This window comes from Micropterus dolomieu, linkage group LG07, assembly GCF_021292245.1.
Source record: "Micropterus dolomieu isolate WLL.071019.BEF.003 ecotype Adirondacks linkage group LG07, ASM2129224v1, whole genome shotgun sequence".
NCBI lineage: Eukaryota > Metazoa > Chordata > Actinopteri > Centrarchiformes > Centrarchidae > Micropterus > Micropterus dolomieu.
Window position 1 is genome coordinate 11,758,185 of NC_060156.1, and position 23,202 is coordinate 11,781,386.

Genomic DNA, 23,202 nt, shown 5'->3' on the forward strand with positions numbered 1-23,202 from the left:
GCATGGATGTCTATGGTAATGACTTGGTCCAGAGAGGGCAAGCAGGCAAACCAGTTGTTTCTCTCTCTCTCTCTCTCTCTCTCTCTCTCTCTCTCTTCAGTGTGTGTCTCTGGAGAGTTTAGTCGCCTCTCTGAAAGCTCCTTCTGTTATCAGAAACGCTGCCGTGAGTTCAGTTGAGGGAAAGAGTAGCATCCTCCTGCAGATATAATTATCCTTGTGGTGCCAGAGAATTGCAGTCGATTTAAATGAAGTCTCTCGTTGTCAGACATGAACAAAAAAAAAACCCATCACACTTTGTAAACTCAGAGGTCAAATATAAACAGTTATGTGCGTCGCAGATGGACTTTTTACTGTGTGCATGAAACGCGCACTCACCACCTGCAAGATTTTACTTTCAAACTGTGCAATTCCTCTTGACAAACTCATTTCTCAGTGCCATCATGAGACCATCCTAGTTAGCTGTCTTAGTTAACTGACCCTGACACACAGAGGGCCTTTTGTATGTGCGTCTATTCCAATGGGAGAGGAATGGAGCGTAGATTTCCTAAATACATGTGTTGTCAAGTTTGGATCTCATGGCTCCCCATGAGCCTGAAGGCTTGGGGCTTGGGGCTTGAGGATGGGGGTTGTTATTGGATTATAGTACACACACACACACACACACACACACACACACACACACAGCTGTGAATACAAGCTCACACGTACACAAATGCATTTGTGATTAGATTACAGCATGTATTTTGGTATTATTTCTATTTATACTATTTCTTGCACACACACACACACACACACACACACACACACACACACACACACACACACACACACACACACACACTCTCACACACGCAAACAAACAGACTCTGAATGCATTGCTGTCGGTCAGGGTGAGCAAAGGAGTACCGTGTTGCTAAGATGAAGGCCGTATGGAACTCAACAGGTGACTGCATTAACACACACACGCTCTGCTGTACTTCAAAAGCCCGTCCCCCTGGTCTTTGTTAAAACCTAGCACTCAAATATGCATTTACAGTCCCCTCTCATGTCACTTTGTGCACATAGGTGTGAATGTTCTCATCATGAAAACATGAATCACCCAGTCTGGGTAATGATCCTCCAGGATATTGACATTAAACATCGAAGCATTAAAATTTTCGGTCTGTATTACCACCTTTGCATACAAATAGTCTGAATCAACGGAACTTCTGAGAGCAATTTAGCAAGTACTGTGATAACAATGCTACTCCTTTTGCTGCAATACTTATGTTCATTCATATACCAATTCATAGTTCAAAATTTTCCTTTACGTTACAATAGCAAATATCTCTGTGATTGGGCATCATGAACCCCTGACAATAAAAACAATAAATAGGTGTCACCATGTATTATTTTAAAATGTCTTAATGATATGTTTAGCTGTAACTCAATCTCAAATGTTAACACACTCTGTTCTTACTACCTTAGGTGCTTTATGATGTGCGTGGGATCCTGGAGAAGAACAGAGACACCTTCAGAGATGACATTTTGTTTATTCTGAAAGACAGCAGGTAAACACAGCACATGCTTGTCCCCTGCATGCTGAACACACACCTGTATGACTCATATGAGTTCATATACAAGCTTTTACAATCATTTTCCCTGTCCTGCACTGTGCGCCTGCAGGCTTGACTTCATCTACGACCTCTTTGAGCGCGTCGGTAGCAGAAGTGGAGACGAGACCCTAAAGATGGGCACGGCCCGACGCAAGCCCACAGTCAGCTCTCAGTTCAGGGTGAGAACAAAGCTTCCATGAACCAACCATCACTCCTATTTCAGTGCTCATGATTGTATGATTGTGTCATCACACAGACAACGAGTGTCTCCCATGTGTTGCTGCATATATTCTGATCACTTAACCCTTATCTTCTGGCTCATTTCCTTGGGATGGTGAGAACTTGGGGGGAGGGGCACAGAGAAAAAGGAGGAGACACAGAGGGGGAAGGAGAATGCAGTGTATTTGATCTGCAGAGAATCATGGGTGATGTATGGAAAATGCGCTTGTGGAGATGGAGCGGGTACAGTGGAGGGCTCAGCTTAGCATGTCCTAACTGCAGTGCGGAGAGAAGGAGCAGGGGAGGATTTGGCAGGCTGCCCTGGCCTGCAGTTCGTAAAGCCAAGGGATTAGGGTTGATGGCTGGGCAGAGAGGGGCCAACCAGGGGCCAATCATGCTCTGCTCTGCTCTGCCAGTCCAGGCCTCGCTGGAGACAGACTGTCTGAGGAGAGCGAGTCTGACATAGCCTGCGAAGTTCAAGGGTCCTCTGATTGTGTGTATACGCATGGGTTTATGTGTGTGTGAGTTAAGGTAAATATGGACTGAGTAATACTCTTTAAGCAATGGAAAGTAACACATTTAATCTGTACATTTTTGATACATTTTGTCAACAATACTTACATTTTCATTTCGTGTTGTTTTATGGTACTTTTACTTAAGCGGGGTCTGTAAATTTCTTCTATAAGGGGTCCTGCAAAAGTGGTGGAAAATCAAAGTACAGTAGTCAAGTATTCTCTCAAGTATTGTTCTTAAATATAATTTTAAGGTACTTTTATTTCACAACATTTTAGAGATAAGTGTTTTAATTATTACTCCAATACATTAATCTGATTGCTTGAGTCACTTCGTAGACTTTCTGTCACAAATGGGTTGAAAATAATCTAACTGGACTAAATAGACAGATTGTGGTATAGATACTTTTACTTACTATAAGTAAATGATCTTAATATTTCCTCCACCGGTGCCCTGTAAACACACACACACACACACACACACACACACACACACACACACACACAGACACAGTAAACAAAGTACTGAGCAAATAGTGAGGCATGTCTAGATTGGTACTTTTTATTGTCGACAAGGTAAGAAGCACGTACATAAATAAATAGACATTAAGGAGGAAAACATTTGAACAGAAGAACCCGCTTCCCTGTTGTCTTGATTTTCACTGTCTTGTTGCTGATATGTTTCAGGATTCTCTCCATTCCCTGATGGCTACTCTAAGTGCCTCCAACCCCTTTTTTGTACGCTGCATCAAACCAAACATGGACAAGGTAGGTCATGCAAATTTCATTGCACAAAAAAAAAAGAGCCAGAATCCCTGCCAGGTCTTGTCAAGGTCAGCGCCTGCAAAGTTAAACCTCCTTCATGCTATTCATAGCTCCTATTGCCCAAAGCTAATATTTAGTCTCATTACCGCAATGTCATATAAATGTTGCACTTGAAAAGTAACTATTCGTTTTGTTTTTTGCTGCAAATTTTCACTGCTAATAACCTGATATCTATTTGCTGCAAAGACTCTTATTGTATTTCCTAAAATAAAAGGGCTGCGTACCAGCGCATTCCTACCACTTTATCCCTTTTACCGGAGATCAGAGGTCACTGCTGGCCACTCCAGCTGCAGCAGCTTGGCTGATCCTCCGCTGATCTGGCTGCGTCACTGGAATGCCAAGATAAGACTACAAGGGCCGTGGTGCAGCCAGCTGGATGTTTATTTACTAGTCCTCTGTTCCTCCATTACTCTTTACCACACAACTGTAAACCCTTCCAAAAATCTACACTTTTATGCAATTTTCTGATATTGGATAGTTGTAGAGTATTGGTGATAGTGTGTTTCTTTATTCTCTGTGTGAGAGAGAGAATTGGCAGCTCTGTGATCCAGTGGCATTCTCTCTGGGACTGTTAATTATTAATGTACACAGTTTGGTGATTGTCCTTTTCTCTCAGCTCCTTACCTCCCACTCCCTATGTGTCATTCCACACGTTCTTGCTTACTTATTAGCATGTAAACTGCAGTGTCTTCTTCTCACCCTTTTTCTCTCTAGCAAGTGGACAGCATAATAGCAACTTTAAAAAAAATGTTTTTATGTGTGGACCTGCAGGCCAACTGAATTTCTGTCTTTCAGTGATAATAAAGATGAACATGAACATTTCCCTGCCGTTCTCTCTCTCACACTCACCTGGCCTCGGTTTGGTCAAGATGGAACAAGCCGTGCCTCTGTTAATCTTGCAGAATGACAGGATTGTGTGCACAATCCTCTATTAGGATTGCATGCGTGCGAACACCCCCCCCACACACACACACGCACACACACACACACACACACACACACACACACACACACACACAATGTATTTGTGCAATTTACACGCATCCACTCTCCTCGGAAAAAATGACACTGAGGGAAGGGTCAGCTTGTTTTCACTCAAGCAAGTCATCACGCCATACCTATTTCAGCTGCCTAAATCCTCTGCTAAAGAGCAGAGTTCAGAGCCCAGAGTGGTGCACATTTATGCGGCTGTGTGATTATGAACATGAACACATGCAAGCGTGCAAGTGCCTTTGTGTTCAAGTGTGTCTGTTACCATGCATATGAGCATTAGCCTGTAATTAGAATGACACATTTGGGGAATGCGCTGGTCCTGTGTGGGGCTTATCTAGCGCTGTGTGTCCACTGGGTGACAATGGCCTCCGTGTAGGCCCTTTGAGCAACCAGGCAGCCTGTGTAGAGGTGTAAGGCGGCAGACATCACAGATCCTTTTCTGATAAGCAGCCTTGAGGATCATTGGTTGCACACAGAGTTGTGAACAATGCAGCTGATTATTCCAGAAAGAAAAGCCTCCCCAGGTTGGCGACCAGCTTGCTCAACACTGTTCAGGTTTCTCTCTGATGGCATATGTTTTCTTTGCAGCAACCTGATTGTTAATGTAAAATGATAGCGCTCACCATGGTAATTTACTTTTTAGTTCAAGTTTAACATGACTCAGCAGTAAGATCATTTGAATGGGTGTGCGGGTGCAACAGTGGAGGATTATATTTGCCTCCAGCATTTAGCTGCCCCATATCTTCCACTAACAGATAATCACCACAACATCAATTGTGCTGAACAAGGCCTGTATGCAGGGCAACTATCAGTGCACAGCTGTTGCTGGAAAATAACATAATCAAGCAAACATAGAGCTGTTAGTGTTGTTATCCTTTGAGGGGAATGAACAGGCATTTTGGTGTTTGTAGTTTTCATGTTATTTGTCATCTACAGAAAGCCAACCAGTTTGATCCTGATGTGGTCCTGAACCAGTTGAGATACTCTGGGATGCTGGAAACTGTGAAGATCCGCAGAGCTGGATTCCCTGTCCGTAGAACCTTTAAGGACTTCTACAGCAGGTCAGCAAAATACAAAAAAACACAACACTGCACACACCAAAGCTGATGAGTCACATAAAAGTGGTTGAATTATGTTAGACAACCGAAAGAAAAAACACCCATGTACAAAGACTGCTAAAATCCCAAATAAGGATTTTTTTCTTCTGCTGTTCTGTTCTGTTTATCTAAATGTGTAAGTGTGTGTGTGTGTGTGTGTTTTCACAGGTACAAAATGATCCTGATGAACAAAATTCACTCAGAAGATGAGAAGCAGAGCTGTTCTGAGCTTCTCACACTTCATGACAAAGCCATGAAAGAGTGGCAACTGGGGAAGACAAAGGTGGAGCACACACACACACACACACACACACACACACACACGCACGCACACACGCACACACACGCCCAAACTTGTTTTTGTCACTTGGGAGGCCATTGCTCTTACTTGCATTCATGACCTGGATACTCACAGTAACCATAACCACTACCCCAACCTAGCCCCAACCCTTAACCTAACTATCAACCTTAAATGTAATGTTTTACTTTGTGGGGAACAACTTTCTGTATCCATAATATGGCTGTGTGAATACTTATTTGTCCCCACAATGTGATGAATACATACAAACACACTTAGGTAAAGGTTTGAAGGTTCGAAGCAAACGAGAATGCAGTGGGGCAGGCTGAGGGATCAGGTGAAATATCAGTTTACGATTGTCTTATGATTGACTGCTTTACATAAATCAGTCACCTACAAGCTCTTCAAAACATGTTCAGCAAGTCAGAAATCCCTGTTTTTAAGCATATTTTTGAAATATCTATGGGATACAGACCATTCCATAAAGATGCGTTGGTCTGCAAGTTCAATGTGGTGTCCTCTGGGACTGATGCTTTCCCAAGAAGTCAAGCTGCTGTCATTCCCAAGCTGTTAATGTGTGCCACAGCTTGGACTGCCCCGACTGTGACTCATGTTCCAAAGATTTCTCAGGCCGGTTGTGGTCAATCTACTACTCCTCGACCACAGAGATACATAGCTGTTCCTAAAAACCCTGACACCAGCAACTGTTACTGTAACTATAACCCAGTGCGGGGGCTTACGGTAATCCTGAGGCAGCCTTATTGTAGCTGGAAGAGATTGCTAGCCTCTCGACACTCACTGAGCTGTTGATTTAATAAACTAAACTCCAGGCGAATGATCTGGAGGCGGTGGTGATGCGTTGCAGAGGTTAAAGGAAAGTCACCTCAAGCGCATTTGTCTTTAAGAACGTCGTCACAGTCTGTTGCAACACAGATGCTTATCTTTCAGTTGTCTTTTCCCTCTCTGTCCCTTATTCTCTCTCTGTCTCTTTGTTTCCAGCAATCATAAACTCCCCCACACAAATCCCTCTCTTTTTCTCTGCACTCTCGCTGAATGATTAACCTTTAATGACTCGTTTGATCTGGACAGCAAAGCCTCTTTGCTTCACTTTGAACAAAGCATAGATGGCTCTACGCAGCAGCAGAGAGAATATAAATAAAACACTTTATGGGTTTTCCTGAAATCAGCAAAATCCGAATTTGTCCCACTGTTACGTCCTACTCTGAGTTATGGTTCCTCTGTGGCACTTAAATGAGACTTTTCAAATCTGTTGGTTCCCTTTTGGACAGTTTTGTTGTAATACCCCATTTGGCTGGCACAATATGAATAGTGTCAGCTGCACACATGGCATGCTGAAATATATGTCGCGAGCAAAAATGTTTGATGTGAACCACATGTTGGTTCTTAATGAATATATAACTGGTGCATAACCACTAATGTGCACATTCCTATGTATATTAAAGTTCTCACACATGCACACAGTATAAACTTCAGGAGTCACTGTGTGTATTTTTCCTCTGTGTGGGTAAAACTTACAATATGCATGCATCCAGGGTCAACACTTTGACCTTTGGCTGACTCTGCTGATGACTGTTTTACTTTACAATGTATATACATAGAGAGAGACTGAGAAAGAGGTCTAGTTTTTCAAATTAAGACCCACAAAATGCACAGAGTGGCCTAGTCCGTCCACATGCTTATGTTTTTGATGGCAGCGTAGCGTTTTTGGGCTCAGGGAAATGTAGTGTGGGTTGTGGGAAGGGGGCTGAGAGACAGAAAGGGGCTATGCTTCCTTTGGAGGAACAATCTGTGTATAATTATATATGTGCTGATTGTGTGCACAGGAAGTGTGTGCCCAGAATTAGGGGCTTGGGTGACATTGCACGGATTGTGTGCGTGTGTGTGTGTGTGTGTGTGTGTTTGCGAGACATTTGTTTTACAGACGAGGGAAGGATGTGGACGAAGAGGAAGCTTCCTCCTTTCACAGACTTTACAGAGGCGGGTAGGGCTGCAGCTGTGGGGATCCTTTGATTAGTGGAACATCTGGGACACAAACACACACACATACAGCCATTCAAAGGTCTCCCCTCCCTTACTGAAGCAGTTGATCCCTCAGTTAAGCGACAGATATCGCTTTATCACATAAACCCAGATACACAGCTGGTTGGTTCTCCAAGCCTGCTAACATGGTCAGACAGAATCTGATTATGTTTTATAATGTCATGTTAATACTAGATGTTCATTTCCCATAAGCATTTTAGTCTTGGAGGAGATGCAGGCTGTTGGATGTCCCATGGAGACAGTACCAACTTTTTAAAAAGTCTCCAGGAGTGAGGGAAGGGTTAAATAAACTTTCTCCTTCCTTCATAAGAGCAAGGAGGGGTGTGGCTTTCTATCTGGACACCAGCCAGCATCCCTCCCCCTCATCCCTCCATCCCTCCTCTCCCTACCTCTCCCCTCCCCTCACGCTCTGTGCCTCTCTGCCTGTGCACGTCAGTAGAGCTACCAACGCAGCAGTAGCAGCAGCAGCAGCAGCAGCAGCAGCAGTAGGGAAACGATCAGACAGGACGCCTGAACACAATGAGGCTCTGCAGCAGCGGCATTAGCAGCAACACCGCAGTCCTGTTGCCAGTTTTCCCCTCTGTTCTGTTCTGCAGTCAGGAAGAGCAGCTAGCCCGTTAGCCTCAGCTGCACCACAGCTTCCTCTGCAGTGGGCACAGGGTGCTGCCAACAGACAACAGGGGCCCTTCACATCTCTGTGTGGCCCTCTTTTGCAGCCTTACCAAGAAGAGGATCTAACCCATCCTGTTTCCTTCCACCCCTTCCCAACCTCCCTCTCTGTGTCTCTCTGTCTCTATCGTTCCCTGTCGGCCGTGGCGCTGCTTGTCCCGCAGGTGTTTCTGAAGGAGGCCCTGGAGCAAAGGCTGGAGAAGGAGAGGGAGGAGGTGCGGCGCAGGGCTGGCATGGTGATCCGCGCCCACATCCTCAGCTATGTGGCAAGGTGAGTGGAGTGTGGTGGAGGGGTGGAGGGTGGAGGGCAGAGCGGTGGCGACAGTTGTGTCAGTGTTTGTTTTGTAAAGGTGTACAGCCTGTTGGGGGGAGGTACATATGCACATGCCTTTGCACATGTGTTTACCTTTTTGTTTGTGTGTGTGTTGTGTGGGTTTATACACAGTAGCAGTGCAGAAGTTACTTTGCAGATTCTCTAGTGCAATAAAGGTGTACAGTTATTTCATCATGGACCTTTTAAAACTTGCTGACTTGTCTGCGGGTTAGTCAGCACAAACTCGTGCTGTGCATCGTTCAAATCCACATAACTTTTTTTGTTATTCTATTCGAGATCCCAGAGTTTGCAAAGATACCAAATATGTCATGCAGAATTTTGGAGAAATGTGTCACGCCAGAAAGTCTTATAGACTGGATCACTTGTGCTCACTTTCTTAATGACGTTTCAGTCCTCAGACCCTCATCATGTATTATTAATCTGTAAAATAAACTCTTGGAGGTCTGAGTAACAAAACTTCACTAATAAAGTGAGTACAAGTGTTCAACAGTGTGAAGCTTTCTCTGGTTCTCTCGCAGTTGGAGAAATGTGTATAAAATGATGTACAAGACATCTAGAATATTTCCATATGATTTAATGGTGCAGCCATAAAAACACAGTCTTTGAAACGAATATTTCACTTGTGTAAACATCCTTCAGCTTCAGATAGTAAGGTATAAGAGGATTTTAACAACTTTAAAGCAACTTAAGGAGAAGTTTATAGTTATCTACTCTACTCTGAATGTTACAGTGTCTCATTCACTAAACTAGTATATCTTGAAAAGACTATGATCTGGAATGATGTACAGGATATGCCTCTTAGTTAGACCACTCTTGGACAGACATAGTTATCTGTGATCATTAACAAGGTTTTACTAAATTGGTACTCTGTCAGCTGTACAATTGATGTTTTTTTTCAAAGAATAAATCTCAGTCTTTTCAGCTAGAGCAGCAAGCTTTCCACCTCTCCGCTCTGCCTGTCCAACAGGACATCCATCACTATGGTGGTTTAAAACTTTGCATGCAGACACCCCTAGGCATGTAATTTAGATTTGCTCCACCTGTGTGCTGCAATATATAAGGCCACATACAGTCCTCTGAAAGGCTTTGTTAGGAGAGAATAATGGGACTGATGAGAGCGTTCAGGTTGTGAGTTCCCTTCCCTTCAGAGCTGCTCATACTAAAGACAGAGGCTAGGGAAGTTCCTTGAAGACACAAGTAAAACCTTTGTATTATTATATGTAACATTATCTCTGTCCAGAGACCAGTCAGAGGCCATGGAGTGATTACTGTGGAAACTAGGGCAGGCTAAGGGTCAGAACAGTGTGTGTGGTCCTTTGCAAGTGAACGTGTGTGAGTGTGTGTTTATATGTGTGTGTATTCAATGCATGTGCATTGTGTGGGTGATGGGGCTTAGTCACTGGGCTAAACACAGCAGCCCACACGGCCACAATGGAACAGCACAAGCCCATCAGACTCTAAACGCTGCACAATTCACAATGCACAGGCCTTTTTACCAGCGTGTTTATTTAAACAGAGAGTGCCAGTGACAGGGGTGGGGTAGGGGGTAAGGCTGTACAACATCACAAACATGTCTGTGGTGACACACAATGTCGTCAGATAATGTTTGATTAAATATCGGGCCGTGCTTGATGCTGACTACGAATGTGTGCGTTTTGATCGTCAGGAAACAATATAAGAGGGTTCTGTCCAGCGTTGTCACCATCCAGAAGAACTACCGCGCTCACTTTTGGAGACGCGTCTTTCTGCGCCTGCGTTTGGCCACCATCATCCTGCAGAAACATCACAGAGGACAGCTGGCCCGATCCCTCCATCGCCAGCTCAAGGAGGAGAAACAGAAGCGAGAAGAGGAGGAGAGGAGGAGGAGGAGAGAAGAGGAAGAGCAGAGAAGGCGAGTAGAGGAGGAGAGGAGGAGAATGGAGGAAGAGAGGAGACAGCAGGAGGAGGTGGAGAAGAGAAAGAGGGAGGAGGAGGAGAGACAAAGGCTGATGGACGAGGAGAAGAAGAAGAGGCAGGAAGAGGAGGAGTCGATGAGGGAGGAGCAGCTGAAACTGATAAATGAGGAAGAGGATATGGCAGCTAAAGCAGACGAGAAAAGGTAGTGTAATTCACTTTTGTGATAGGTTTAAGATGTGCTTATTCATATCAGATGACATAGATCATTCCTCATTGTGCACATTTGTAACTCCAAATGTTTTTTAAATTTTGTTTTCAGGAACTCTCTGGTAAATGGTGTTTGTCAGAAGGTAATTTCTTTTTAATAAACCATAAATTCATAAAGCACAGTGTCAAAAATCTTATTCATGTAACAAAACACATTATGAGGTGTGAACGTGGTGGCATGAAGTATTTAAATTTGCTCTCTATGTCTCCCATCTACAGAAGGAGCTTGCTCAAACTCTGTCCTATAGTCACACCTCTGAGGAGGAGAGCCGTCAGATGGAGGAGATCCTGCGGCTGGAGAGGGAGATCGAGCGCCTGCAGAAGCAGCAGGAAGACGGCGTGTCCCTTCTCGGAGATGTCTCCCATGAGGAGCTGCGGCAGATGAGGGACGCTGAGATCTATAGACTGGAGAAGGAAGCCTCCCGTGTGGCTACTGAGTTTCTAGAGCTCTTGGACTTTGGTGGTTTAGAGCCTTCCCTTTCAAGTGAGGAGAACCTCCACGACCCGACTGAATCTACTGCCCCTCTGGCCGAGGAGGAGGTTGATGAGGGTTTCCACGCTGAGGACGAGTGCGTTCCTTTGCCTGACTTCCCTCCTCCTGCTGTGGTTCCTCTGGACAAGGAAGTATTCCAAAGTATTCCCCCTCCTCCGCCTGCCTTTGCAGAAGGACTAGTGGTCACCCCCTCCTCTGCCTCCTCTCCTGCACCAGCAAAGCTCTCCCCACTTACCCCCAACGGACTGAGTCATGCCCCTAATCTCACAGACTCCCACAGCTCCACACCTCCTCCGCCAACGGTCACCACCAACGGAGAGAGGCTGCTGTGTCAGAGGGCCAGCAGGGGGTCAGACTTTGAGCATGTGAGCGTGGAGACGGCACCCTCAAACCTGCCAGACACCGAGTCTGACTACGACCAGGAGGAGTTTGAAGAGGCTCATGGGAGCTCAGGTGCTAGCACCAATGATGGTCATATCACAGACGAGGAGGTGTTGCGAAAATCCTCCTGCACCCAAAACAGCCTGGACTCCTTCAGAGGCAGCTCGGACTCGGTGAGAACTGACACTGTGCTTTACTGACATTTATTCATTTAGCTGACGCTTTTATCACGACTTACAATTGCTATTTATGTCAGATGGCGCACACCTCTGGAGCAATTAGGGGTTAAGGCCCATTTATACTCCTGCGTAGGGTCTACGTGCGTACCTACGCCGTAGGCTACGCACGTAGCCATGCATTTATACTTGTGCGTAGGTCTGTCGGCATTCTGCAATTACACCCCAACACGCTAGTAGCGCTACAGCGTCCACTGTGTTGACTTTTGCCGGCCGAGCAAGCTAACTTCCTGTTTAGCACTCCGCTAACGTAAATGGGGGTAAAATTGTATACGTGCGGCTGGTGTAGCCTTTTTAGATGTTACCGACCGAATGGATCACATTCTGATAGCGAAACGAGTCATTTCGCTCGGGTTGTGACAGTCAAATATATTGATTCACTGTGTTACAGCTGCTGTTTTGGCCGCTAGTAAATGTTACTTCAAAGCGCGGGGTACTTCCGGTCAGCTCGGAGGCATTGCGAGGCTACCCAGCCGACCAATCACAGAGCTTACGGTCCACGTCGACTTGACGTGTAGTTACATTTTTGAGAAGGTGCACGTCACTACATCGTCGATTTGACGCAGAAGTATAAATTGCATTTCAGTCTCTTGACACAATGGTGGATGGTCACAGTGGGGGATTGAACCCGGGTCTCTCACAGCAAAGGCAGGCGTTTTATCCATTGCACCACCACCCCCAATTTCTGTCAAATGCTGCAAATGTAATCCAGAGGTCCAGCAGAAGTAGATTTTTTTTTAAATTTAGCCAAAACAAGCATTGCCTTTGGGAAAAATTCAATGTTATGTTTACCAAAAAAAGTAATTTGAATTGCAGTTGAATTGAAAAATTCAGTCCTTTTAAAGTTCATTTCGGCTCCAAATTGACACACCGACACTTCCGCTGGATATATTATTCTTCCCACGCATCGAACAGACACCTAAACTGCATACCCAATATTCAGTTTGCATGTGTGCTAGCCTGAATCCTGTCTTACCATACGAAAAGGCTCTGCTCATGTTAGAATCACAGTGAACGGGTGTTGCAATTATTTGTGTTGGCTCTGCTGATAAGCATGTGAATCTATTCCCAGATACTGCGAGTCAGGCAAAGAGCTCAGACCTAATACTGTCAGATCAGCAAAATGTCAAAGGGAAAGGAGGCAGAGGGTGTGTGTGGGTGTGTATATGCCGGTTGTATGCTGAGGTTGATTAACGATATAAGTAACAACAAGGCCGGGTGGTTTTTGGGCACTGATTTAAGAACAGACTTTGCAAAATGAAGACTTCCTGTTTTTTCTGACTTCAGAAAATGAAAAGAACAACCTGTTCTTTCTTGAAATAACATTACAAATGTTCATTGTTTAATTTTTAAATATGTGTTACATTTGTTGCTTGTGTAAATTGCTTATAAAATCACCTTCTTTTTCTGTTGTTTATCATTTATACCATGAAAGTGACCTCCAAGTGTTCTCATGAAGGACTGTCATCATAAATGCTGGTGTTTGTGTTTCAGTTCATTGACAGTGACGAGGACAATGATGGCTACGTGGACACAGATGAGGAAGTTTCCAACGGGAGAGTGAATCTGCTGAATGGCGGCGGGCCTCCATACTTCCACGGCTACCTCTACATGAAGAGTGAGTAGCTTTACCAAATCACTGCCCAGCAGGCATGCAGATAATTTATGCCCAGATGAAGACAGTTTGTATGGTTGTCATAGAAAAAGGCTTTCTTTGTTTTTACATTACTACTATTTGTGTTTTTTTTTAAATACAGTCTATTGTTGTACATGGATTATGTGTGTTGTTTCTAGAAATTCATGCATATGTGTATGGTTGTTGGTGGGAGGCGTTTAATGTGTCTGTTTTTACCTCTCCCATCGCGCCTTTCCCTCTTTCAGGCGGTCTGATGATCCCCTGGCGTCGTCGGTGGTGTGTCCTGAAGGACGAGACCTTCATGTGGTTTCGAGCCAAGCAGGACTCAGTCAAATCCGGTTGGCTTTACAAGAAAGGAGGCGGCATGTCCACCTTGTCTCGGCGCAACTGGAAGATGCGCTGGTTTGTTCTGCGGGAGTCGAAGCTCATGTACTTTGAAAATGACAGTGAAGAGAAACTGAAAGGAACCATCGATATCCGCACAGCCAAGTAAGACCCTGGTCTCAGTCACTGGGGTTAAAAATCATGTTTTTTACTTTTGTTCGCTCATTTTGGGGGTCTAATTATTACTGCTCAAAAGAAACAGGAATATATGGTTCACTAAGTTTTGGTCTACTTGGTATTTCTTTAGGGATATAGTGGACAATCATGAGAAGGAAAATGCTCTAAATATTGTGACAGAGGAGAGGACCTACCACATCTATGCAGAGTCCCCAGAAGATGCCAGGTACATTATATCCATAAATTCTATAGAAATCTTCAACTTAACCATGGCTGTTTCATATGTGCTGTTTTACTTTGTCATCATCTCTATGTCAAAGTGATGTGTAGAAATAAAGTTCCCCCTTGTGGTTGCCAGTGGAAGTCCACGGTGTAATTTTCAATTACATGTTTGCTGACTTTTACTTTCTCAACTCCCTCTGACCCCATCCAGTGGTTGGTTCAGCGTGCTGAGTCGGGTCCACAGCGCCAGCCCGGAGCAGCTCATGGAGATGCACCATGAACAGGCCAACCCAAAGAATGCAGTGGTTAGTGCTGTTTTACCTCTCTACTGCCCGGGCCCCAGCCTCAACTCCATTTTAATGATGGAGTGTGTAACTGAATCAGCTGTAGTATGATAGTCCAGATTTGGGTCATGGAGTAATGTGAGCAGAAGAAGCAGAATACACACACTGGTGTGTCATTGTTCAGTTTTATGGATGTTAAACGATTGCAGTGTAGGTAATAGAATTTGATTTAATTTAGAACTTAAATCAGCCAGAAACATTACATAGACAGAAGCTTACAATATAGAGGGTATAATTAACTTATTATACAACTATACATAACTAAAACAACTATAAACACCTGTTTACTTCCTTCATTCAACGTTCTTAAGGGGTCAGTATGCTTAAAACGGAGAGCTTGTCAGATGGATGAATGGCGTCTGAAAACCCCTCACACCCACATCTTTCTGACATTGGAATTTGGGGACTGAATCTTTTTTTGTAACTTTCCAAAACCGACAATCCAACAAATTGGCCAGGTGTGCAGAGTTCACTTTTCATATGTGCGAACAAGTGCAACACCATAAATGGATTCGGGGAGAGACTGTCCTGCACACATTTGCCTTCAGATTTGGTCGGACGACATGTTGTACAAAATACATTGTTTCAAGCAAACCCTCGTCTTTTTGTCCCAACAACCCCAACCCCTTTGGAACCCCTTTCAGCTTCTCACCTTAATCCTTAAGAATCCACTATGCCAAATATACCTTTTTCTATATCTCATTGACACCAAGTACTTTTGGGGTGTTTTTGCCTTTTATTAGAGAGATGACTGGAAATTAGGGGAGAGAGAGATGGGGTATGACATGCAGCAAAGTACTCAAGCAGGGATGATACAGTTCATGGTCAAGGCCTTAAACCACAAGGGCATTAGGGCGCCCTGACCAAACAGTATTTTTAAGTGAATATCACTCTTAAAATAAAAGTGCTTGGAGTTTTAATCCATCAGGGTATGTTAGCTAGGTCAGTTCCAATCATGGAAATGTAATACAGCTTATTTTGCAACTCCAGAAAGTTGAGTGTCGCTTAAGGGAAAACCCACCAAGGAGAATATGTACGAACTGTGGACGAACATCTAACAAAATGATTTAAATTCACCCCTCTTTCTCTTTCCAGGGCACACTAGATGTGGGCTTGATTGATTCTGTTTGTGCATCAGACAACCCCGACAGGTGAGGAATGGCCAGTTAACCCTAAAGGTGTTTTTAAACTACAGTCTAAATTCATAGTATAACAACGGATGTGTGATGTCTTTTGTTTCGCAGACCAAACTCGTTTGTGATCATCACGGCTAACCGGGTGATCCACTGCAACACAGACACACCAGAGGAGATGCACCACTGGATCGGCCTTCTGCAGAAATCCAAGGGAGACTCCAGAGTTGATGGACAGGAGTTCTTAGTCAGAGGTCAGTCAGACACACACTCTTCACTTCATGTATGCAGTAGGATACCTTTGGTTAGCTCCAAAATAGATGTTGTATTTGTTTCAAAGAAGGAAATATTATTAATATTTAAAGGGAAACATAATTTCTAAGAATAGTTTAAATTATTAATTTATTGTCTCTCAGGCTGGCTACATAAAGAAATGAAGTCTGGAGCCAAAAGCACTTCTCTGAAGCTGAAGAAGCGCTGGTTCGTTCTCACCACTAATTCTCTGGACTATTACAAGTCGTCGGAGCGCAGCACCTCTAAACTGGGAACTCTGGTCCTCAACAGTCTCTGCTCTGTGGTGCAGCCAGATGAGAAGGTCTTCAAAGACACTGGTCAGTTTAAAATCATTCTCAGTCATCTTGAGCAAGGGAAATATACTTATGAGTTTAAGCACTTTGTAGGTAAATTTACTTCTGATTTGTTAAGTTGTCTTAAGCTCTACCAAGGACATATCTTGTCTCTAATTACTTTCTGCCTTGTTCACCCAGGTTACTGGAATATAATCATCCATGGACGTAAACACTCGTACCGTCTTTACACCAAAATGCTGAATGAAGCCATGCGGTGGGCCAATGCCATACAGGGAGCAATAGACAGCAAAGTTCCCATTGAAACGCCAACACAACAACTCATCAGGGACATCAAGGTACGAAAGGATTCACTTGACTGTTTCTCCCTTTATTCTGGCTCGGTTGCTAATGTCATGCTAACAGTCTGTGTGCAATGTCTGGCTATGAGTTTTTATGCTAGCTGTGCTCACTAATTGTGCTAATAATTTCATAAATAATGGTGCATGACATTTTATTAACATATGGGCATTGACATTATTTTAACTCCAATTCTTTTCAGTCATGCAAACCTTTGGCAGGGACACACACTGTAGTAAAGTGAGGTACTTGTACTCACAAAGTGTGTGCCGTGATCTTTGAGTCTTGGCTTTGTTTACTTCTAAATACTTTTGTTAACCTCTTTTCCTCACATAAAACTGTTTCCAAGCTTCACTGCAGTCATATTTTCCATCTCTGATATTGCTATTCTGTTGTTTTTCCTAAACTGACTTGATTAACTCACTTAACAAACTTCTGCCTTTTTAAAAATGCTCTACTTCGTTGTAAAGGTAATTCATGTCCACTTTACTTTAAGATCACTGATCCAATTTTCTGTCTGTCCAGGAGAGCAGTTTGAATGTGGAGGCTGTGGAGCAGACATACTGGAGGAACCCCATCCTGAGATATACCCAGCATCCTTTGCACTCCCCTCTTTTACCTCTGCCCTACGGAGATGTTAGCATCCACTGTGAGTTTTCTGGCCTGCAGCTACTGTTTCCAAGCTATTGCTGTTGATTTAGGACAAAATGAGATACACTATTTGCATTCACATTTTTTAAAATACATGCATTTATCTGTTTATTTCCCTTCATCAAGTAGTGGAAGATCAGTTCTATAACATAAAAGCTACACTGGCTAGAGAAAAACACTACAGGCTTCATTATTTTCATGAAATAATATAATAGAGAACAGAACTAATTGTACTGGTTGGGCTGGGATTAAAATCTCCTCTCTGTCTTACTCTCCCAGTGCAAAAGGAAAAGGGTTATACGAGCCTGCAGGACGAGGCCGTGAAGATTTTCAACTCGCTGCAGGAGATGGAGGCAGTGTCGGACCCCGTTCCAATCATCCAGGGAATCCTACAGACCTGTCAAGACTTGAGGCCATTGAGAGATGAGGTCTACTGTCAGCTGATCAAACAAACCAATCACGTCCCGCACCCCAACAGTCCTGCCAATCGCGCCCACTGGCATCTCCTGTCCTGCATGAGCTGCACATTCCTTCCCAGTCGAGGCATCCTGCGCTACCTCAAGTTTCACCTCAAAAGGTACAGGTCTATTTTTGGACACATGCATCCATCGACCCGTAACAATCCCACGATCGCAGATTACAACAGATTGAAACTTCTAGTTCACCGTCTTTGTGTCTTTGGGTGTTTTACAGGATTAAGGAGCTGTTCCCCGGCACTGAGATTGAAATGTTCGCCCATTTCATCGGCGAGTCCCTGAAGAAAACCAAGGCCAGAGAGTTTGTTCCCTCTCAGGAGGAAATCATGGCGCTGCTTACCAGACAGGAAATGACCACCACGGTCTACTGCCATGGAGGGGGCTCTTGCAAGATCTCCATCAACTCACACACCACCGCTGGAGAGGTGAGCAAACTGTAGTCATTGCTACTCAGGATATCTATCCCTCTCCAAGATATCACTGTTGTTACTTTTTATGTGCACAAATACAGATATTTTGTCTTCTTCCATGGTTTTGTCCAGGTGGTGGAAAAGCTTATCAGAGGTCTGGCAATGGAGGACAGCAGAAACATGTTTGCACTCTTTGAACACAATAACACTATTGACCGGGCTGTGGAAAGCAGGGTTCTTGTGGCTGATGTTTTGGCCAAATTTGAAAGGTATGTTATACATGATGATGGGTTACTTTCTGTCCCAACCTATATTTGATAATATTATTATTAATTCAAGGTCCCGTTACATAGAACATAAGTACACCAGTTGATAATGACAAAAAAAGGACCAAAATACAGATATGGAAGTGACAGGCTTGTGGCTTTCCCACCAGACTGGCTGGCAGTGAGGAAGGTGAAGATGACGGCCAATGGAAACTCTATTTTAAACTCTACTGCTTCCTGGATGTGGAGAGCATGCCTAAAGAAGGAGTGGAGTTTGCATTCATGTTTGAGCAGGTACTCCTCGTGTTCCACTTTATTCGAGAGTCTTTTAAATCACAAGTTGCAGCTGGTGCTAACAACACACTACTTTGCTGTTCCTTCAGGCCCATGAGAGTTTGACCCGGGGCCACTTCCCTTCCCGAGAAGAGACCCTGCAGCACCTGGCCGCTCTACGCCTGCAGTTTCTGTACGGAGACAAAGCACGGGTCACCTGGAGCCTGGAAAACGTCTACCCCGTGGGCCGCCTGCGCAGTCGCATCCTCCAGTTTACCAAGGTGGGTGGAGCCTCGGGGTCGGGACAAACTCTGGAGCGTCGGAGAACAAGCTTCCTGGACGGGACCCTACGGCGGGGGTTAAAGACCGGCTCGATGAAGAAGCAGCGCATGGAGGAGGAGCAGATGTTGGAGATGTGGATAAAGGAGGAGATGTCTGCCACCAGGGCGAGCATCGTGGAGAAGTGGTCCCGCCTCACTGGTCTGGACCAGCATCAAGCCATGCTCAAATACATGACCATCATCAAGGAGTGGCCTGGATATGGATCCACACTGTTTGATGTCGAGGTAGGTTTACTGGGTCTGGGTCGATCAGGTTTTTTATTTTGCTTGTAAGGATGCACTGATCCTGTAGATCAGATCAGTGGATCGCTAGTTGCCATCCTGCTGCACACATTGGATGATGTTTATGAGTTCCTGTGTTTGTGTCGTAGTGCAAAGAAGGAGGCTTCCCTCATGATCTCTGGTTGAGCGTGAGTGCTGAAAATGTGTCCGTCTACAAGAGAGGAGAGCCCAAGCCTCTGGAGACCTTCCCATATGAGCACATCATTTTCTTCGGCGCTCCGCAGCCCTGCACCTACAAGATCACCGTGGATGAGAGAGAAATGTTCTTTGAAACACCACAGGTACATCATCTTTTCTCTATATATTAGATTGTGCATGTTTGTTAGAGGAAACAGTATTTCAGAATATCAGTCGGTTGATATGACTCAAAAAATGTTATACACATCTGTATATCTTTGCCTGTCTTGTCGTCTCTTGGGTGACTGTGTGTTTCGTCTGTACATTGGCAGGTTGGAGAGATCACAAAGATCATGAAGGCCTACATAAACATGATCGTGAAGAAGCGCTGCAGTGTGAAGTCTGCATCCAGTTATGGCACCAGCTGGATCAGGTGATTGACTTGACAGGAGACCAAATGTACTCAGCTACTGTACACCTGACAGACAACAAAAAAACATAGACAGATGATGCAGAGATGGTGTTTCAGAGCTTTTGCCTGTCCAGAAAGAGTCCTGTCTTTAGAGACGCAAAAACGTTTTGTGTTTTTACCGCTTATGGCAAAAGTTGGAACATTCAATCATCTGCATCCCTTTTAAGCTTTACAGTCCTCCCGAGTGTTGCTTCCCTCCATACAGTCTCCAAACATGTTATTCTCATTAGTTACACTGGTCATTTCTCACTTCCTAATTGAAATGTACTTCAGGTATCTGTGAATTGTTTTTTAATATCCAGGAAAACCGGACTTTTTCCACCAAACCCTGTCTTTCACAATTCATAGCAGACATTCGAATCTAAATCTGGACTTTTTCAATTCCAACAGTGTACATTTTCTTTAAGCATACATCCAAATTAGGTAAAAGAATGTTGCAGTGGCAAACATACCTTTATTCAAGTGTTTTTTCAACAGATATTGCGCCCCATTGCAAAGAATGTTCTCCTGAATGGAGATTCCCTCAGGTTAATGTGTAATACAACTGTCCAAGGGAGATTATCTCCCTCATCTTGCCTTATTTAGGTTTTTAGTTTAAATATTCTGGATTTATAGATTGAGTGCAGATGTGGCCTTTCAGGAATGGAGAATAAACTTTGGGTTGTTTAGTATCTGTGTGTGGTAGTTAAGGCTTCCAATGGTGCATGTGCCACAAAAGCCTGTCCCTATCTTAAAGGAAAAAAATGATAAGTAATAATAATGAGAAATAATTGCAGCAAACAAAGGAATCCAACATGAATAACCACTGCATCAGTGGAGATGCAATGTTTATAACCACTGCAGTCGAGTATTTTCTCATAAGGCACCGGTTACTAAAATCATTTGAACAATTTGCGGTTCTGTCATAGAACAAGTACAGTACTTTGTGTTGAGCTGTTTTATTGTGTATTGACTTGAGGGTGTGTCTAACTTTTTGAAGCTGTAAATGATGCTCAAGGATGTGTTTTTAGAAATAAGCAGGATGTAGCTTGTTCAGTACGTCTGTGTCTGAAGATTGTTTTACTGTGTTTTTTCAGTGATGTTGAAGGCCTTGTGAGAGTGAGCTATTTATTTATTGAAGTATCAGTGGATTGAGAAAATAAGCTGACTGAGCGAGGTGAACAGTGTGCTGGAAATGCATTGATGCAGTTTGGCTAGTACTTTTGTTTCACTATTATTTGTGCATTTCTCCATTTTGTGCCCTGAGCTTTTGTCGACATAAAATACCCTAAGTGTGGTGCCCTAAACACCCACGCTCAATTCCTTCTATTACCTTACTAACCTGAGGATAAGTTCCCCCCGCCACTTGAGAGGATTGAAGCCTATGCCAGTCGACGTACAGCATAGTTCATCATAAGAGTCGATCCAAACATAATGAGCTTAGTATTTACCTCACATTGCATCACTGTCTTCCATTGCTCTCCAATCGTACTCACTTAGGCGATCTGGTCAGCTGCCGGCGGCCACACCAGAGACTGATCTTGCCACTGACGATGACTGTATTTCTGAGATTTCTGATTGTTTTGAAGAAGAAAAATCAGAAAATGTTTTATAAGAATTTAAAGATGCTTTAATAAATTATTGTATTTCAAAACGCTGTTTTGTGTTTGTTATTATTGTCTCATGTTCTGTTGGTCTTACAGAGGACAAAATGGTATGTACAGTTAATGTGTCTGGCTGTGGATCTCAATCTCCATTAAACATTTATATGTTACTGCAAAAATACATCATTATGAGACGGCTAATACGTACATATAGTTGAAACACCAAAGCTGGGATTTTGGGTAAGTGCCCATGTGTACTAACACCTCATTTTGTTTGGACAGTGAAATTAATGCATTGCATAGTTGTGCCACAGCTGACTCTACAGCTACAGCATGCATTATTGTGTCAAGATGGTGGCTTTGCAGCAGACCATTGGTACTAGTGTAGTCCCTTTTGCCAGGTGGGAGATATTGTAGCTGATATATTTCTCAGCCCCGGAGGCTGAGTAACATGTTACAGCTGCAGTTAGCCTTTTCACAATGGGCTGCTCGTAATGGACAATATGAAATGAATGCATCATTAGACTTGAGTAGAGGTCTAATTAGCCAAAGCGATTGAGAACACCTGTATGGATGAGCAGGGCCTTTAAACATAAGTAAGTGAGGGTCTGTGAGGATAATATGGCACAGCCTACAAAGACAAATCTACTTGATGTATTATTCTGTTAGTGGAAGGGGTTTAAGTTTCTCTGATATTCCTCAACTGCTTTTGGTTGATACTGTAGGTAGGTAGGTGGATACATTTATTGTCACAATGTAACGGATAATATAATGAAATTGAGCTTTGTAACTTCCTTCTGCTACATAGCAGACAATATACATTAATACAGAGCTTTCTTCACAAGCATGGAGATGTGAGATGACCATGTCAGGTTCTCTGTGATGCTGATTCCCAGGAACCTGAAACTCTTCACCTGCTCCACCTCAGCACCACTGACGTAGACAGGAGTGTGTCTTTATCTCCATTTTCCTGAAATCGGGGAACAGCTCCTTGGTTTTGCTGACGTTGAGCAGTAGGTTTTTCTCTGTACACCACTCTGCAAGATTATCAATTTCCTCCCGATATGAAGTCGTTGTTATATCGTTGTTTGAAATCCAGCCGATGATGGTGGTTTTGTCCGCAAACTTCACAACAGAGTTATCTCCATGTTGGGGGATGCAGTCGTGGGTGTACAGCGTGAACAGGAGGGGGCTGAGCACACAGCCCTGGAGGGCTCCGGTGTTGAGCACTAGAGTGGAGGAGGTGAGTCCGCCAATCCAAACTGACTGGGGTCTGTTAGTGAGGAAGTCCAATATCCAGTTGCAGAGTGTTGTATTTAAACCCAGAGTGCTGAGTTTGCTGATCAGTTTCATGGGGGAGATTGTGTTGAATGCTGAGCTGAAATCCACAAACAGCATTCTGATATAGGGAAGAGCGGGGTGATTTGAGCCTGTGGGGAAGTTGAGCCACCCCTTGTTTCTCAGCAACTATAGACAAAATTGGGTACACACATTTTTGAAGAGTCAATCATTTTACTCACCCTGTGATAGAGAGAGGCCCATGGAATAAGTGATAAGCACATTTAAGATCAAAACTGTTTATTTGACATTCAAAAGGAGTCCTGATTCTTGTGTCTGAACAATTATAGACAGGTTTGAGAACATCTTACACATGTGTTAGTGGTTTAGGAAGTTACAATATGAGGTTATACTG

General features: G+C 43.8%; 1 protein-coding gene and 2 long non-coding RNA genes across 4 annotated transcripts in view; 2 read left to right on the forward strand and 1 right to left on the reverse strand.

Annotated features, from left to right (window-relative positions):
* myo10l3 (myosin X, like 3) overlaps positions 1–21,559 on the forward strand; it is a 60,441-nt gene extending 38,882 nt beyond the window's left edge. For both annotated transcript variants that reach the window (XM_046054823.1, XM_046054822.1), the window contains 23 exons: positions 3,014–3,094; positions 5,081–5,205; positions 5,410–5,524; positions 8,434–8,540; positions 10,270–10,701; positions 10,819–10,849; positions 10,986–11,813; positions 13,371–13,494; positions 13,758–14,001; positions 14,144–14,239; positions 14,447–14,540; positions 15,675–15,730; positions 15,824–15,966; positions 16,129–16,323; positions 16,480–16,637; positions 17,164–17,287; positions 17,569–17,866; positions 17,983–18,190; positions 18,308–18,444; positions 18,612–18,735; positions 18,825–19,280; positions 19,427–19,618; positions 19,787–21,559. In XM_046054823.1, coding sequence (XP_045910779.1) covers positions 3,014–3,094; positions 5,081–5,205; positions 5,410–5,524; positions 8,434–8,540; positions 10,270–10,701; positions 10,819–10,849; positions 10,986–11,813; positions 13,371–13,494; positions 13,758–14,001; positions 14,144–14,239; positions 14,447–14,540; positions 15,675–15,730; positions 15,824–15,966; positions 16,129–16,323; positions 16,480–16,637; positions 17,164–17,287; positions 17,569–17,866; positions 17,983–18,190; positions 18,308–18,444; positions 18,612–18,735; positions 18,825–19,280; positions 19,427–19,618; positions 19,787–19,891 — 4,473 coding nt within the window. In that variant the 3' untranslated portion in view covers positions 19,892–21,559. The remainder of the gene's footprint in view (positions 1–3,013; positions 3,095–5,080; positions 5,206–5,409; positions 5,525–8,433; positions 8,541–10,269; positions 10,702–10,818; positions 10,850–10,985; positions 11,814–13,370; positions 13,495–13,757; positions 14,002–14,143; positions 14,240–14,446; positions 14,541–15,674; positions 15,731–15,823; positions 15,967–16,128; positions 16,324–16,479; positions 16,638–17,163; positions 17,288–17,568; positions 17,867–17,982; positions 18,191–18,307; positions 18,445–18,611; positions 18,736–18,824; positions 19,281–19,426; positions 19,619–19,786) is intronic.
* On the reverse strand, positions 1,513–2,839 carry LOC123974266. The gene is made up of 2 exons (XR_006825800.1): positions 2,743–2,839; positions 1,513–2,505 (listed from the first exon to the last, which is right to left on the reverse strand). It is a non-coding gene; the product is annotated as an uncharacterized LOC123974266 (long non-coding RNA).
* A 609-nt stretch (positions 21,560–22,168) lies between the features above and the next one.
* LOC123973660 lies at positions 22,169–22,705 on the forward strand. The gene is made up of 3 exons (XR_006825662.1): positions 22,169–22,234; positions 22,406–22,522; positions 22,646–22,705. It is a non-coding gene; the product is annotated as an uncharacterized LOC123973660 (long non-coding RNA).
* The last annotated feature ends 497 nt before the right edge of the window (positions 22,706–23,202 follow it).